This window comes from Quercus suber, unplaced genomic scaffold, assembly GCF_002906115.3.
Source record: "Quercus suber isolate HL8 unplaced genomic scaffold, Cork oak 2.0 scaffold_623, whole genome shotgun sequence".
NCBI lineage: Eukaryota > Viridiplantae > Streptophyta > Magnoliopsida > Fagales > Fagaceae > Quercus > Quercus suber.
This window is the reverse complement of record NW_027070066.1, coordinates 71,664-86,785: the sequence shown is the minus strand read 5'-3', so window position 1 is coordinate 86,785 and position 15,122 is coordinate 71,664. Positions and strand designations below refer to the sequence as shown.

General features: G+C 36.3%; 1 protein-coding gene across 1 annotated transcript; it reads right to left on the bottom strand.

The window, feature by feature from the left end:
• Positions 1–1,086: 1,086 nt before the first annotated feature.
• LOC136064092 (uncharacterized) lies at positions 1,087–2,091 on the bottom strand. Its single transcript, XM_065765388.1, has 2 exons — positions 1,471–2,091; positions 1,087–1,284 (listed from the first exon to the last, which is right to left on the bottom strand). The coding sequence occupies exons 1-2, from the start codon at positions 2,089–2,091 to the stop codon at positions 1,087–1,089; spliced, it is 819 nt and encodes a 272-aa protein (XP_065621460.1).
• Between the last annotated feature and the right edge of the window lie 13,031 nt (positions 2,092–15,122).

Sequence of the window (15,122 nt, the reverse complement as noted above, 5' to 3'; positions counted from 1 at the left end):
ACCTCACAACTGAAGTCTTGAATGGAGACATTGTGCAACAAATCACAAAAAAAAAAAAAAAAAGGAAACATATGCACAACACAGAACACAAACACATTGATTAGATTCAAGTTAGCTCAAAACAAAAGTAAAACTACATAGAACAGGACATAATCAACTCCAAACAATATGCTGAATGCATAAACACAATGCAAGAAACTAAGTAACTGTGCATTGTGTGCATGTGCATGTGCTAATGTGTGTAGGTGTGTGTGTTTATGCATGAGAGTGCAGTATCAAATGCATGAGGGGTGCCTAGGTGTGTGCCTAGTGTGTTCAACATGGGCAAAGAGTATGAAATATCACCAATGTCCATACTGAGTGAAACACGGTCAAACAAATGAAAACCCATAGATGAAAATTACTTGATTCCAATTGGCACAAAAATGTCACTCGGACATCTTGTCAAACACCTAGCATGCACAAATGTACTCTAAGTGTGAACAATGCATGAACATGGTGAAATCATGCCTAAAATACATGTCAAAATGCCACAAAGGGCCAACACAGAGACACAAACATCAAATGGGACACAGCCCAATCAAAGAATTTGAAAAATTTTCACCCAATTTAGAAAAACATTCAAATTTTTAAAAATCCCCAATTAACAAAACCCTAACAAAAATTCTGCAAAATTTAAGCAAAAACTCAAAAGGAATAGTTTATAAAACATACCTTGAAGAGAAAAATGCAGAAAAGGTGCTTGGATTGCAGGGATTTGAATGGAATAGTAATTTTGGATGAAAAGGGTTCGAAGGAGTTTGAGTGAGGGAAGAGGTTGTGATTTGAAAAACTGTCACATCAGCAAAATAAAACTGAAAACATGCATTTTTCGTGGGTTAGATAGTAGCAACACAGTCACGATACAACCGTGAAAATGGCCACTAGAGCACAAAAGCTTTCGCAAGAAGCTTTAAGTCGCGAAATAGTCGCGAGACAGTCGCAATACATTCTATCTGAATTTTGAAAAAATCCAATTTTTGGCCAAACAGCATTTCGCGAGAAGCTGTTGGTCGCGAGACAGTCGCGATACAGTCGTGAGAGTTTCTATGTGACATGATGCTCACTAAGCTCCTTCACAAGTGCACCCAAAGCATCCGATGACTCCACATTAGCAATGGTCATGAAGGCGGAGTAGTTTCCCTCTCTGTCACAGCTCTCTTTCAAGTCAGAATCAGAAGAGTCAGAATCACTAAGCGTAGTGGCATACGCCTTGCCTTTTCCCCTCAGAAAATTTGGATACTCCTTCTTTAGATGTCCATGGCCATTGCACTCATAGTACACAATGTCTGAAGGAGGTTGAGAATCCTTCCCTTCTTTCCTCATAAACTCTTTCCTATCACCTCTTGAAGATGAAAATTTTCCTCTGTTGAATGGTTTTCCACTATTTTTCATCTTCAGAAATTTTTGAAAGTTTTGCGCAAGATATACTACTTCCTTCTCCACTCCATCTTCTTCGAAAGGAACATCCATTCTTTCGGTGATGGTTTTAAGAGCAAGCGATTTACTTGTCTTGTGGGAAAGCAGTCCACGCTCATACGTTTGAAGTGATTCAATGAGCTCTTGGATCTTAATTTCATCCAAATCCTTGCTTTCCTCTATAGCTGTGACTTTTGCCCGAAAGCTCTCCGATAAGGACCTCAAAATTTTTCTCACCATCTTAGTATTTTCAGTCTTCTCCCCAAGATTGAGTTTAGCAATTACAATTTCATTGAACTTCCCATAGAATGAATCAAATGGTTCATCATCCCCCATCTTGAGCTCTTCAAATTTGGTGGAAAGCATCTGAAGCTTTGTGTCCTTAACTTTCTTCATACCCTCATATATCGTCTCCAAAATCTCCCAAGCTTTCTTGGCTACCATCATATGAGAGATTCTGTGGAATTCATCAAGAGACGCACCACAAAAAATAGCATTTAACGCTTTACTATTAGCATTGGCTGCTGCGAGAGCTACCTTATCCCAAGTGGACTTAGGATTCGTCGGCTTAGTCCAACCTATCTCAACCGCATCCCAAACGGTATCATCTATAGAGCATAAAAATGCTCTCATTCTGACTTTCCAGAAAGCATAATTGTTCCCATAAAAAAATAGTGGAACATTGAGCGATTGAGACCGGTCCATCTCAAATAGCGTCAAGGATCACACTCAGGTATTTAAACTACAGCGAGTGTACCCACTCTGATACCAATTGAAAGCTCGGAAATGTGTTGAAAACACAAGAGCAATTTAGACCCCCCCAATTAAACTAACGGCTCGATAGATTTTACACTAACTTAAGACTAAGTGCGGAATAGTGTAAAAACGAGCGGATAAACAAATAAGCTACTCTAATCCATAAACTAAGCAACACAGCAGTATAATGGAATAAACAAGAGTAGGGAAGAAAGATGCAAATACAGAAAACACTGAGACGTGTTCTCAAAGAGGAAACCGAAGAACTTAGTGAAAAACCTCTTCGCCGCCCTCCAAGCAAAAATCGATCCATTAGACAATCAGTTGGGATACATGGGTTAGTGAGAGACCCTCCAAGCCTAATCTACTCGATGTACCTAAGCCCTCCACGCTCCTACTCCAACAAGGCTTCTCGGAACTGTGTCTTGTCTAGCTCTCCAAATCCCGCAACAAGCTCCATGTTGCATCTGCCATTCCAGGCTTCTTCCACTGCTTCCCAGCAACACCAAAATGTCACTCAACACTCTCAAAGGGTGTGGTAAGTGTTTGAGCTATCAACCTCTCAATGGTATGGAAATGGAGAGGGAAGAGTTGAGGAAATACTACAAGCAAGTGTATAGAGAAAGGTGGGGATGACAATCTCTAATTCTCAATGTGTTTGGCTAGGGTTTTCTCTCTGAAGCATTCCTTAACAATTGTGGGTAAAGAGGGTATATATAGGATAGGCACAGAAAGTGTGAGTCATTCAGTACAGGCTGGCAGAACAGATAGCCTCGTGGGTGTCTCGCGGGAAGGCCTTACTCACGAGACACAGCTGTCTCCACCTGGCCTGACTCTTTGCATTCCAGCATGTGCAGGGCACATGTTTCACTTCGCGGGAAGTTAGGTCGCGACATACCCGTGAGAATTCTTCAGCCTCCAAATGCTTGAGTCTTCACACTCTCTCTCTATCACACAACCCTTACAACGAATCCCACAATATATACAGGGTATAAACGATTGATAATAATTACAATCAAATTTGGCACGGAATAAAAGCCAACAAAATACATAGTTGTAAATAACAACTTTACACGTGAGGCCTAAGGGCATTGCATATATCCTTGGCAGTGGTCCAACCTAGCACTAACTAATGAAGGGTGTCCTATAACCTCTGACCAATAAGGGCAGAATTCTCTCTCATAGTAATGTTCGGTGTCCATACTAGAATATGCATCTCTCTTCCTCCATTGGTTATCACATTGTTGGCACGAGCCAAAGGCATGGCTCCCCTTAACAAAGTCATTGCTTTTGTATCTTAAGGTTGTCCATGTGGAGGGCCAAGATGTAGCCAAGTCGGTATACTCACTTGCACTAGCTTGTGTACTGTACAAAGTGTCAATAGTTCACTAAAAAATGTCAACCCTACGTGAAACCACTCAAACCATACGACCTCACTTAAATTAACCAAAACCATTTGCAAAATAGAGTAATCATACGAACATGCACTTTTGATCCCTACTTTTTTGACGCACCTACTTTAGTCCCTAGAAATTAAAAAAACATTTCCATTTTGGTCCCTGCCATCATCTTAATAACAGAAACATCCTACGTGGCAAACAGAGTGCTTTGTTGGCATTTTAGATATTGGCATGGCCATTAAAATAATATCAAAAAATTTCTTTGTCATTTAGATAATTCTATGTCAGTAGTTAAATTAATAAAAAATCCATATCAGAAAATTAAAAAAAAATTAAAAATAAACCTTAAATCTAATTAAATTAACTTTTTTGGGTTACTTTTCATTATCTTTCATGTAAGAACATCCATGTTCTTCTTTTCCTAGAACATGAACTTTATGTTCTTCCCTAACAAAAAAACCGATTTCCAACGAACCCATAACCCCAAAAATTTTCTTAGGAAACAAACATACAAAAAACCCAACCAACCCGAACAAAAAATATCAAACACTCAAACCCAATACACAAACCTAGAAAAACCTAGCCACCACCACCACTAATCAAACAATAAAACCCACCACCACCACCACCATCCTATCAAACAACCAAACTCACCACCACCACCACTACCGATCAAACAATCAAGAGAGAGAGAGAGAGAGAACTTAAGGTTTGTGTAGGTTTGGTCTCTTGCTATCTGTCTTTAATCTGGTAAGGCTCTAGGCGGCTAGGTTGGTGATTCAAGAAGTGTGGGTCTATTAGAGCATCTCCAGCAGATTCTCCAAATTTTTGTACTATTTAGAGAATGAACAATGACTTTTACCTTTTTAGCTATCCACTTTTTCAAATACATTTTCCAACAGATTCTCTATATTATTCTCTATCTCATTTAAATATTATTTCTTTATTCATTATTTATTCTTTTTTTTTATCATCATTTATTCTTTCTATATTCATTCCCAACAATTATATTTTTCAATAAAAAGCGTTATATTCACAACATTTTTCATAATACTTTCACAAGAATCACATCAAAATCTTATGTAAAAAGTTGTTACTAGTTCTAATTTGAACCCACTGCTGAAATTATTTTTTTACTCACCAATATTAGCTAATTACTTAAAAGTTATTATGAAAATATTGTAGTAGTATTTCTAAACGGTCATTTCTTATTCTTTTCCTTTCTTTCATCCATACATTTCTTTCTTTTTTTCTCAAGCCAACAAAATACATAGTTGTAAATAACAACTTTACACGTGAGGCCTAAGGGCATTGCATGTGTCCTTGGCAGTGGTCCAACCTAGCACTAACTAATGAAGGGTGTCCTATAACCTCTGACCAATAAGGGCAGAATTCTCTCTCATAGTAATGTTCGGTGTCCATACTAGAATATGCATCTCTCTTCCTCCATTGGTTATCACATTGTTGGCACGAGCCAAAGGCATGGCTCCCCTCAACAAAGTCATTGCTTTTGTATCTTAAGGTTGTCCATGTGGAGGGCCAAGATGTAGCCAAGTCGGTATACTCACTTGCACTAGCTTGTGTACTGTACAAAGTGTCAATAGTTCACTAAAAAATGTCAACCCTACGTGAAACCACTCAAACCATACGACCTCACTTAAATCAACCAAAACCATTTGCAAAATAGAGTAATCATACGAACATGCACTTTTGATCCCTACTTTTTTGACGCACCTACTTTAGTCCCTAGAAATTAAAACACATTTCCATTTTGGTCCCTGCCATCATCTTAATAACAGAAACATCCTACGTGGCAAACAGAGTGCTTTGTTGGCATTTTAGATATTGGCATGGCCATTAAAATAATATCAAAAAATTTCTTTGTCATTTAGATAATTCTATGTCAATAGTTAAATTAATAAAAAATCCATATCAGAAAATTAAAAAAAAAAATTAAAAATAAACCTTAAATCTAATTAAATTAACTTTTTTGGGTTACTTTTCATTATCTTTCATGTAAGAACATCCATGTTCTTCTTTTCCTAGAACATGAACTTTATGTTCTTCCCCAACAAAAAAACCGATTTCCAATGAACCCATAACCCAAAAATTTTCTTAGGAAACAAACATACAAAAAACCCAACCAACCCCAACAAAAAATATCAAACACTCAAACCCAATACACAAACCTAGAAAAACCTAGCCACCACCACCACTAATCAAACAATAAAACCCACCACCACCACCACCATCCTATCAAACAACCAAACTCACCACCACCACCACTACCGATCAAACAATCAAGAGAGAGAGAGAGAGAACTTAAGGTTTGTGTAGGTTTGGTCTCTTGCTATCTGTCTTTAATCTGGTAAGGCTCTAGGCGGCTAGGTTGGTGATTCAAGAAGTGTGGGTCTATTAGAGCATCTCCAGCAGATTCTCCAAATTTTTGTACTATTTAGAGAATGAACAATGACTTTTACCTTTTTAGCTATCCACTTTTTCAAATACATTTTCCAACAGATTCTCTATATTATTCTCTATCTCATTAAAATATTATTTCTTTATTCTTTTTTTTATCATCATTTATTCTTTCTATATTCATTCCCAACAATTATATTTTTCAATAAAAAGCGTTATATTCACAACATTTTTCATAATACTTTCACAAGAATCACATCAAAATCTTATGTAAAAAGTTGTTACTAGTTCTAATTTGAACCCACTGCTGAAATTATTTTTTTACTCACCAATATTAGCTAATTACTTAAAAGTTATTATGAAAATATTGTAGTAGTATTTCTAAACGGTCATTTCTTATTCTTTTCCTTTCTTTCATCCATACATTTCTTTCTTTTTTTCTCTACCACACACGTATACCCGCATATCTCTATCCTCTCCTTTTTTATCTCTACTTTCCACTTGATTCCAGAACCTCCCTCTCTCTTTCTCTTCTTCTTTCATGCTTCCTTTTTGTTTTTATTTTCTTTCCTCTTCGGCTCACTTCACACACACAGCCGACCATGATCTTTGACTTCTCCCCAATGTTTGCATTTTTGTTTTTTATTTTCTTTCTTCTTCCTCTCACTTCACTCACACACACAAACGGTAGAGAGATTGGCCTTCGTCTATCTTCTTCTTCTTCTTTTTTCCTTCCTTCTTTTCTTGTTTTGATTCACTTTGTTGTTACAATGGAGCTTAGATAGGCTTTCATGTTCTTGATCTGTTGTTTTTGTTTTGATTTTAGATTTGTTGTTCTAATTAAATTTGTATTTTTCCCTGTTCCTGATCTATTGTTTCTATTTTGATTTTAGATTGTGTTTGTGTTTTGATTGCGTTACCGTTTGAGAGAGAGACAGATGAACAAAGAAGAGAGGAGGAAAGAGAAAGTTTTTTTTTTATTCAGCCGGGTATTTTTTTTTTTTTTTGAAGATAAAATAATGGTTTGGAGTTGCTATAGTGTTCTCTAAATTAAGAAAACTACTGTAGCAACTTCAAAAAAAAAATTTGGAAAAGTTTTGTATTTTGAGAACCTGTTGGAGTGTGAACAGTGGCATTCTATCTCCAAAAAATAGAGATAGAGCATCTGTTGGAGATGCTCTTATGTTGGCTGTAAATTTGGTTGATTTCACTTGTGATTTAAGATTGTGAAGGGATAAACAATAGAGGTGTGGGTGCTTAATTAAATGTTTGTTTCTTAAGAAAAACAAAAAGGAAAATGAATTTTTTTTTAAAGAAATGATTTTCATTTTTTTATAAAACTAATTATTTTTTATGGCTTTTAAAAAAAATTAAAATGCTGATGTGGCATTATTTAAATGCTAAATTAATTTTTTTTTTTTTATAAATTATTAGCCACATAATTTCTAAAATGCCAACAATACACTCCGTCTATCACATAGGATATTTCTATTAATAAGATGACAATAGGGACCAAACTGGAAATGATTTTCGATTTCTAGGGACTAAAGTAGCGTAAAAAATGTAGGGACTAATATGGGAATCAGCCCAAAATGTAGGGAGCAAAAGTGTATTTTCATCTTATATAAACTAGGTGTTGATCACTTCATCCCTTAAATATAAAATATGAGGTCTTTCACACCTAAAATTTGTTGGGCTACTCTTAATCACCCCAAAACAAAGAAAAACTAGCACAACATTTTAAAAATTAGCACAAAACAAAGTCCAAAACTAGCTTTGGACTAGGTCAAACAAGCCCAAAACTGACCGTACCACATTGTGATACGTGGAATATAACTGCACTGCACCACACATGTGACTGCCAAACTAAAGTGTGGTGCGGTGCAATGATGGTTTTGGCCAAACTGCACAAGTTAGGTGATAAAAATGGACCCAAACCGCATTGTGGACACCTTACCTTCAACAGTCATCATAATATGCATTTGCAATGCATCCACCAAATTTTTGGGTAGGGGGGGGGGGGGGGGGGGGGCATTTTGTAAATTACTACATCTTAATTCTTGAGTACCCGGTTTAATCTTTAATGTTATTCATTATATATTTATGAAATCCAATTCCACAAATATATACTTTAGTCTTACTAAAATGGTTAGGCCTAACTCTCTGAATAACAAACTCATTAAACTTATCTCAAGGGAATACTTTATATCTCCGTTAAGAGACTATGAATTCCATCTTGAGAATACATGTTCCATCAACACTAAATGTGGCTGCCCAACATACTGAGGTTTTGACCATAACCTTAGATCTCACTCCTGATATATCAAAGCAACCTACACCTCATGATCAGGTCCATTATTCTCTCAGGATTAAGAGTTCATGCAAATACAAGTCGTGAGATTTATTATTCCTTAGACAGTCTTTAGGAGAATAATAAATCTCACAGCGGTCCAGTTCAATATGTCTTAACTCTTAAAATATTAACACATCAACCAGAAGTCACCACTTCCATGATCAAGACAAATCATCATGATTGATATGTTATAGTCTTCGCAGATGAAATGCCCAATTTCATCACCGACTACGAACTATAATTCTGAGTTTACAAAGAACTTGTGATTTATATCTTCTGTGACTCTTCACATAAATCACATACTATGCATCTCATGGACTATATGATAATGTCTGAATATTCATGTTACCATTATTTCAGATAATAATAAAACAAATTTATTAAACATAATATTAAGTCATACATAATGTCAAACACAATGTCACACTTAATATTATACATAGCATCTTACAATAGGATTTAAGGGCACCAATCCTAACAATCTCCCACTTGCCCTAAAGACTATTGTGCACTAATCTAACTCCCATTCTTTCCAAATGCGACTCAAAAATCCTTTGAGGCAAAGCTTTAGTAAATGGATCTGCCAGATTGTTTGCACTTTCAATCTTTGCTACCACCACATCTCCACGAGCAACAATATCTCGAATGATATGGTACTTCCTCTCAATGTGCTTTCCTTTCTTGTGATTCCTTGGATCTTTAGATTGTGCAACTGCTCCACTGTTATCACAAAACAATGTGATTGGAACTTGCTCCATTCTTATTACACCAAGGTCAGAAAGGAACTTCTTAAGCCATACAGCTTCCTTTGCTGCTTCACAAGCAGCAACATATTCTGCCTTCATGGTGGAGTCTGCAATACAAGATTGCTTAATACTCCGCCAACTAATGGCTCCACCTCCCAAGGTGAAAACACATCCTGAAGTGGATTTTCTGAAATCTAGATCTGATTGAAAATCTGAATCTGTATAGCCAATAGGTATCAAATCCTCACTTTGGTAAACAAGCATATAATCTCTCGTTCTCCGTAGATACTTGAGAATATGCTTTACAGCTTGCCAATGTTTTGGTCCTGGATTTGATTGATATCGGCTGACCATGCCAACTGAATAGCAGATATCTGGTCTAGTACAAAGCATGGCATACATGAGACTTCCTACTGCAGAAGCATAAGGAACTTGTCTCATCATATCTTCTTCTTCTTGAGTCTTAGGCCTTTGGTCATCAGACAGAGGAACTCCATGTCTGAAAGGAAGCAATCCTTTCTTGGAGTTTTGCATGCTAAACCGTTCTAGAACCTTATCTATATATCCAGCTTGTGATAAGCCTAACATCTTATTCTTGCGATCTCGCCAAAGCTTGATCCCTAGAATAAAGTTAGCCTCACCCAAGTCCTTCATATCAAATTGGCTTGACAACCAAACCTTTACCGATGACATTACCCCTACATCATTTCCAATGAGTAGAACATCATCAACATAAAGCACTAGGAACATTACTACTTTATCTTGATGTCTTTTGTACACACATGGTTCATCAAGATTTTGTTCAAAACCAAATGTCTTGATTGCTTGATCAAATCTGATGTTCCATGACCTAGATGCTTGCTTAAGTCCATAAATGGACCTTTGCAACTTGCATACCATATGCTCTTGGTTCTTTGCTATGAAACCTTCCGGTTGCATCATATAGATTTCCTCTTCAAGATTGCCATTAAGAAATGCAGTCTTGACATCCATTTGCCAAATCTCATAATCAAAATGAGCAGCAATGGATAAGAGAATTCTGATAGATTTAAGCATTGCTACTGGAGAAAAGGTTTCATCATAATCAATACCTTCTTTTTGTGTATACCCTTTCGCCACTAGCCTTGCTTTAAAGGTTTCAACCTTTCCATCTATCCCTCTCTTCCTCTTGTAAACCCATTTGCAACCAACAGGTTTAATGCCGTTAGGCGCCTTTACAAGATCCCAAACTTGATTGGAATACATGGAATCTAATTCAGATTTCATAGCTTGGACCCAATGATGTGCATCTATATCATTTATAGCTTCATCATATGTGTAGGGATCCGATTCAACCTCTTCTGAGATAGCTTCATAAGTTTCTCCCAAACCTATGAATCTTATAGGAGGCCGAACAATTCTCCCACTACGACGAGGCACCTGAGTACTAGACATGTCATGAGTAGTATCTTGTGGTGTATCTAATACAGCCACATCATCCCTAGTTTCATCTATTGGTTGTTCATTTACAGATTCATTCATTTCAGCCAACACAACTCTACTTCTAGGAGTAAAATTATTCATATAGTCATTTTCCAAGAATTTAGCATTTGTACTAACAAAAACTTTGTTATCTTTACGACTATAGAATAAATAACCCCTAGTTTCTTTTGGATAACCTACAAGCAAACACACTTCAGATTTTGGTTCCAATTTATCAGGCTTCCCTTTTAACACATGTGCAGGACAACCCCAAATGTGGAGATATTTCATACTAGGCTTACGCCCACTCCACAATTCCATGGGTGTTTTGGGAACAGATTTTGATGGAACTAAATTCAAAAGATGTATTGCTGTATTTAAGGCATAACCCCAAAAAGAAATCGGTAAAGTTGAGTAACTCATCATGGACCTAACCATTTCTAAAAGAGTCCTATTCCTTCTTTCTGCTACACCATTTTGTTGTGGAGTTCCAGGTGCAGTCAATTGGGATACAATCCCATTCTTAGTTAAGTAATCCTTAAAATCCCCAAGAAGGTATTCGCCACCACGATCAGATCGAATGGCCTTTATGCGTTTACCTAATTGATTCTCAACTTCAGCCCTAAACTCTTTGAACTTTTCAAAGGTTTCAGACTTCCGTTTCATTAGGTACACATAACCATATCTTGAGTAATCATCAGTGAAAGTAATGAAATACTCATAGCCACCTCTTGCTTGGATTGACATAGGACCACAAACATCAGAATGCACTAGCTCTAGCAAATCTTGGGCTCTTCTACCTTTTGCATTAAAAGGTCGTTTGGTCATTTTACCTTCCAAACAAGATTCACAAACAGGAAATTCATCAAAGTCCATGGGCTCTAAGAGTCCATCTTTGATCAGTCTTTGAATCCTATTTGAATTAATATGACCTAAACGCAAGTGCCAAAGATATGCATCACTAGTAGAAGGAAATTTTCTCTTTAATGATTTTACATGAGAGTCATTATCTAATTCAGAATTATATAATTCATGCTTATCAGGAGTTAAAATATAAAGACCATCCACAATATTGCCAGAACAGATAAACACTTTATCCTTCTTTATTACAACATTGTCTTTCAGGATAACACAATATCCATGTTTACCTAAGTAAGTAGCTGAAATTAAATTCCTACGAACATTAGGTACATACAAACAGTCTTCTAATATTAGAACTCTAGATTCAAAACATAAATTACAAACACCAACAGCTACAACTGGAATCTTGCTCCCATCAGCCAAAGTAAGAAACAACTCCCCTTCTTTAAGCTTTCTGGTCTCCTGGAACCCCTGCAAGGAATTGCAGATATGATTAGTACAACCTGAATCCACACACCAGGAATCCGTGGGATTCTGTACCAAACATATTTCAAGAAGGAATGTATTAATCATACCTTTGTTCTTGGCAGCCTTAAATATTGGACAATTTCTCTTCCAATGTCCTTTCTCACCACAATGGAAACACTTTCCTTTGATCTTCTTTCCTTTGTCAGCAACCCCTAAGGCAATTTGTTTACCCTCTTGTTTGGTGAAGTTCTTCTTCTTCTTCTTCTTCTTCTTACCCTTGCCTTTCGACTTAGGTTGAGAAGTAGAAGCTTCACCAACATTGGCTTCAACATTGGAAGTACCAAGAATGCCTTCTGCCGCTACCAATTCATTCATTAATTCAGACAAGGTATAAATCTTTTTATTCATATTATAGTTAAGTTTGAATTCCTTGAATGATTCTGGTAGCGACTGGAGTATCATATCCACTTGGGATTCTCCATCTATATCGGCACCTAAAACTTCCAATGTATTCAGATTAGAGATCATTGTAAGACAATGCTCTCTCACTGAACTTCCTTCAGCCATTCTGGTATTATAAATTTGCCTCATGGTCTCTTGCCTTGCAGAACGGCCTTGCTCACCAAACATCTCTTTCAGACTTTGCATTATGTCTGAAGCTAGTTCTACATCCTGCATTTGATGCTGTAGAACATTTGAGATAGATGCTAGGATGTAGCACTTGGCCATCTCATTAGATTTCTGCCAACGATCATATCGTTGTTTTACCTCAGGAGGTGCATCTAATGAAGGAAAGCTAGGACATGGTTTAGTAAGAACATACTTATGCTCTTCAGCAGTAAGAACAATGTCCAAATTTCTTTTCCAGTCAACATAGTTGGATCCAGTCAGTTTGTTTTGATTAAGAATAGTTACAAGTGGGCTAAAAGATGCCATGATCAAATCTGAAAACAATAAACATGAATATAATAATTAAACTGACATTATCTATTTAGCATATGAACATATAGTATGGAACCTTAATAAAACCATAATATAATATATGCAACGACAACCCAATCTCATATTCAATATCCCTCAGCATAGAGTGAATATAAAATACTATGATTGATTGAGAACTATTCTCATCATTAGTGCTATCATGATAACTCTTATCAAACACTAATAATATGCCGTTATACATTTGGCCTCTAAATAATTATAGTAAGAACTCAGCATAGAGGATACTATAATATTTAGTCTAGTGTATACCATTGTCTAGAATCATGTGTAGCCACATTTCATCCCCTTAACAGGCTTATTTTGTAGTACCATGATACAAAACACCCTCCGCATGGAATGCAAAGCTCGAGGCTAAGACAAGGTGTTTGATCAAACCACTATAAACCAAGAAATTCAATCTTGTAGGACCATGAAATAAATACTCTCCGCATGGAATGCTAAGCTCAAGGCAAAGACAAAGTATTTATTCCATACTACTATGAACCGACAATGGAGGCCGTGAGACCCAACCCTTGTATCTCTCTCCCACTAGATGTTTTAAAAGAAAGGTTTTTAGTTTTAAAACATGCATAATTTAATTACACATAGTCTTGCCCCTTTTACATGAGAAAACACTTAGAAAAAATTTTAATTTTCTTTCTTTCGATCGATCGAAAGTGCCCCTCGATCGATCGAAAAAATTAAGAAATTCGAACTTGATCCTCTGACTCTTTCGATTGATACTCGATTGACTTTCGATCGATCGAAAAACAGATTCGATCGATCGACCAGCAATCGAAAATCAATCGTTCTAAAAAGTCTGATCTCTGTCTCATTCGATCGATCGAAAATAATTTTCGATCGATCGAAAATCGCGAAACTTGAATTTCCAGAAATTTTTCTAAGACAGTTTTCTTCGTTTTTCATGAACAAACATCTTTCATACGAACATGGCAGACAGAGTTTGATGTCAAAACTGAATTCTATTGATGCTATAGCCTTAAAACTCAATTTAACATACTTAAATTAAATTTAAACAACATCATAACATCAATTTCAGTTTTCATCAAATCATAGTTTCAACAACATGCAGAAAATTAAAACATAATCTTCTAACAGTATGAAACTATCTTCTCCAATTCTAAAACTCACACAACATGTTAAACAATACGAAATTGAAGACCGCTCTGATACCATTTGATGGATATAAAGATAAATGCAGCGGAAAATAAGTTTTAAACGGATCTACTTCATTCGATATTGATAACACGTACAAAGTAAATTTCAGAATTAGAGAAACAAGAGATCGTACCTTGAAGCGGTGAATTTCAAAACAAAGATTGAAGCACTTGGGACTACTTTTAATCTTCACTCCAATTCCACTAACGCCCAAGATGTGTGGTCTCTCGATTGGTAACAAAGGGATGACTTGTGAGTGACAAAAACTCACATGCACACCATTTTCATGATGTTTTTCTCACCTATATATTTCTGTACGTTTTTCCCTTTGTATCTAACCAATTTATCTAATTGGGCCGGCCTTTTGGGCCTTACCAATTGGGCTTAAGTGTGTGGCTTGGAGTGGGACCAAAAGGGACCAATAAGACACTAGCTCCAATGGGCCTTGGGCTTTTCTGTCAACTCTTGACAAGTCCAAAGTTACCATTAACTATTTTTAATACCACTATATAAAAATAGTTGCACTCTAGGTCTTATCTATAAATTATATCCCAAGACTTTATTATACATGCAACCCCTTCATAAAATATTCGTAGTAATACAAAGTCATTAATGTAGACTGCCACTTTGTAAATTACTACATCTTAATCCTTGAGTACCCGGTTTAATCCTTTAATGTTATTCATTATATATTTATGAAATCCAATTCCATAAATATATACTTTAGTCTTACTAAAGTGGTTAGGCCTAACTCTTTGAATAACAAACCCATTAAACTTATCTCAAGGGAATATTTTATATCTCCGTTAAGAGACTATGAATTCCATCTTGAGAATACATGTTCCATCAACACTAAATGTGGCTGCCCAACATACTGAGGTTTTGACCATAACTGTAGATCTCACTCCTGATATATCAAAGCAACCTACACCTCATGATCAGGTTCATTATTCTCTCAGGATTAAGAGTTCATGCAAATACAAGTCGTGAGATTTATTATTCATTTGACAGTCTTTAGGAGAATAATAAATCTCACAGCGG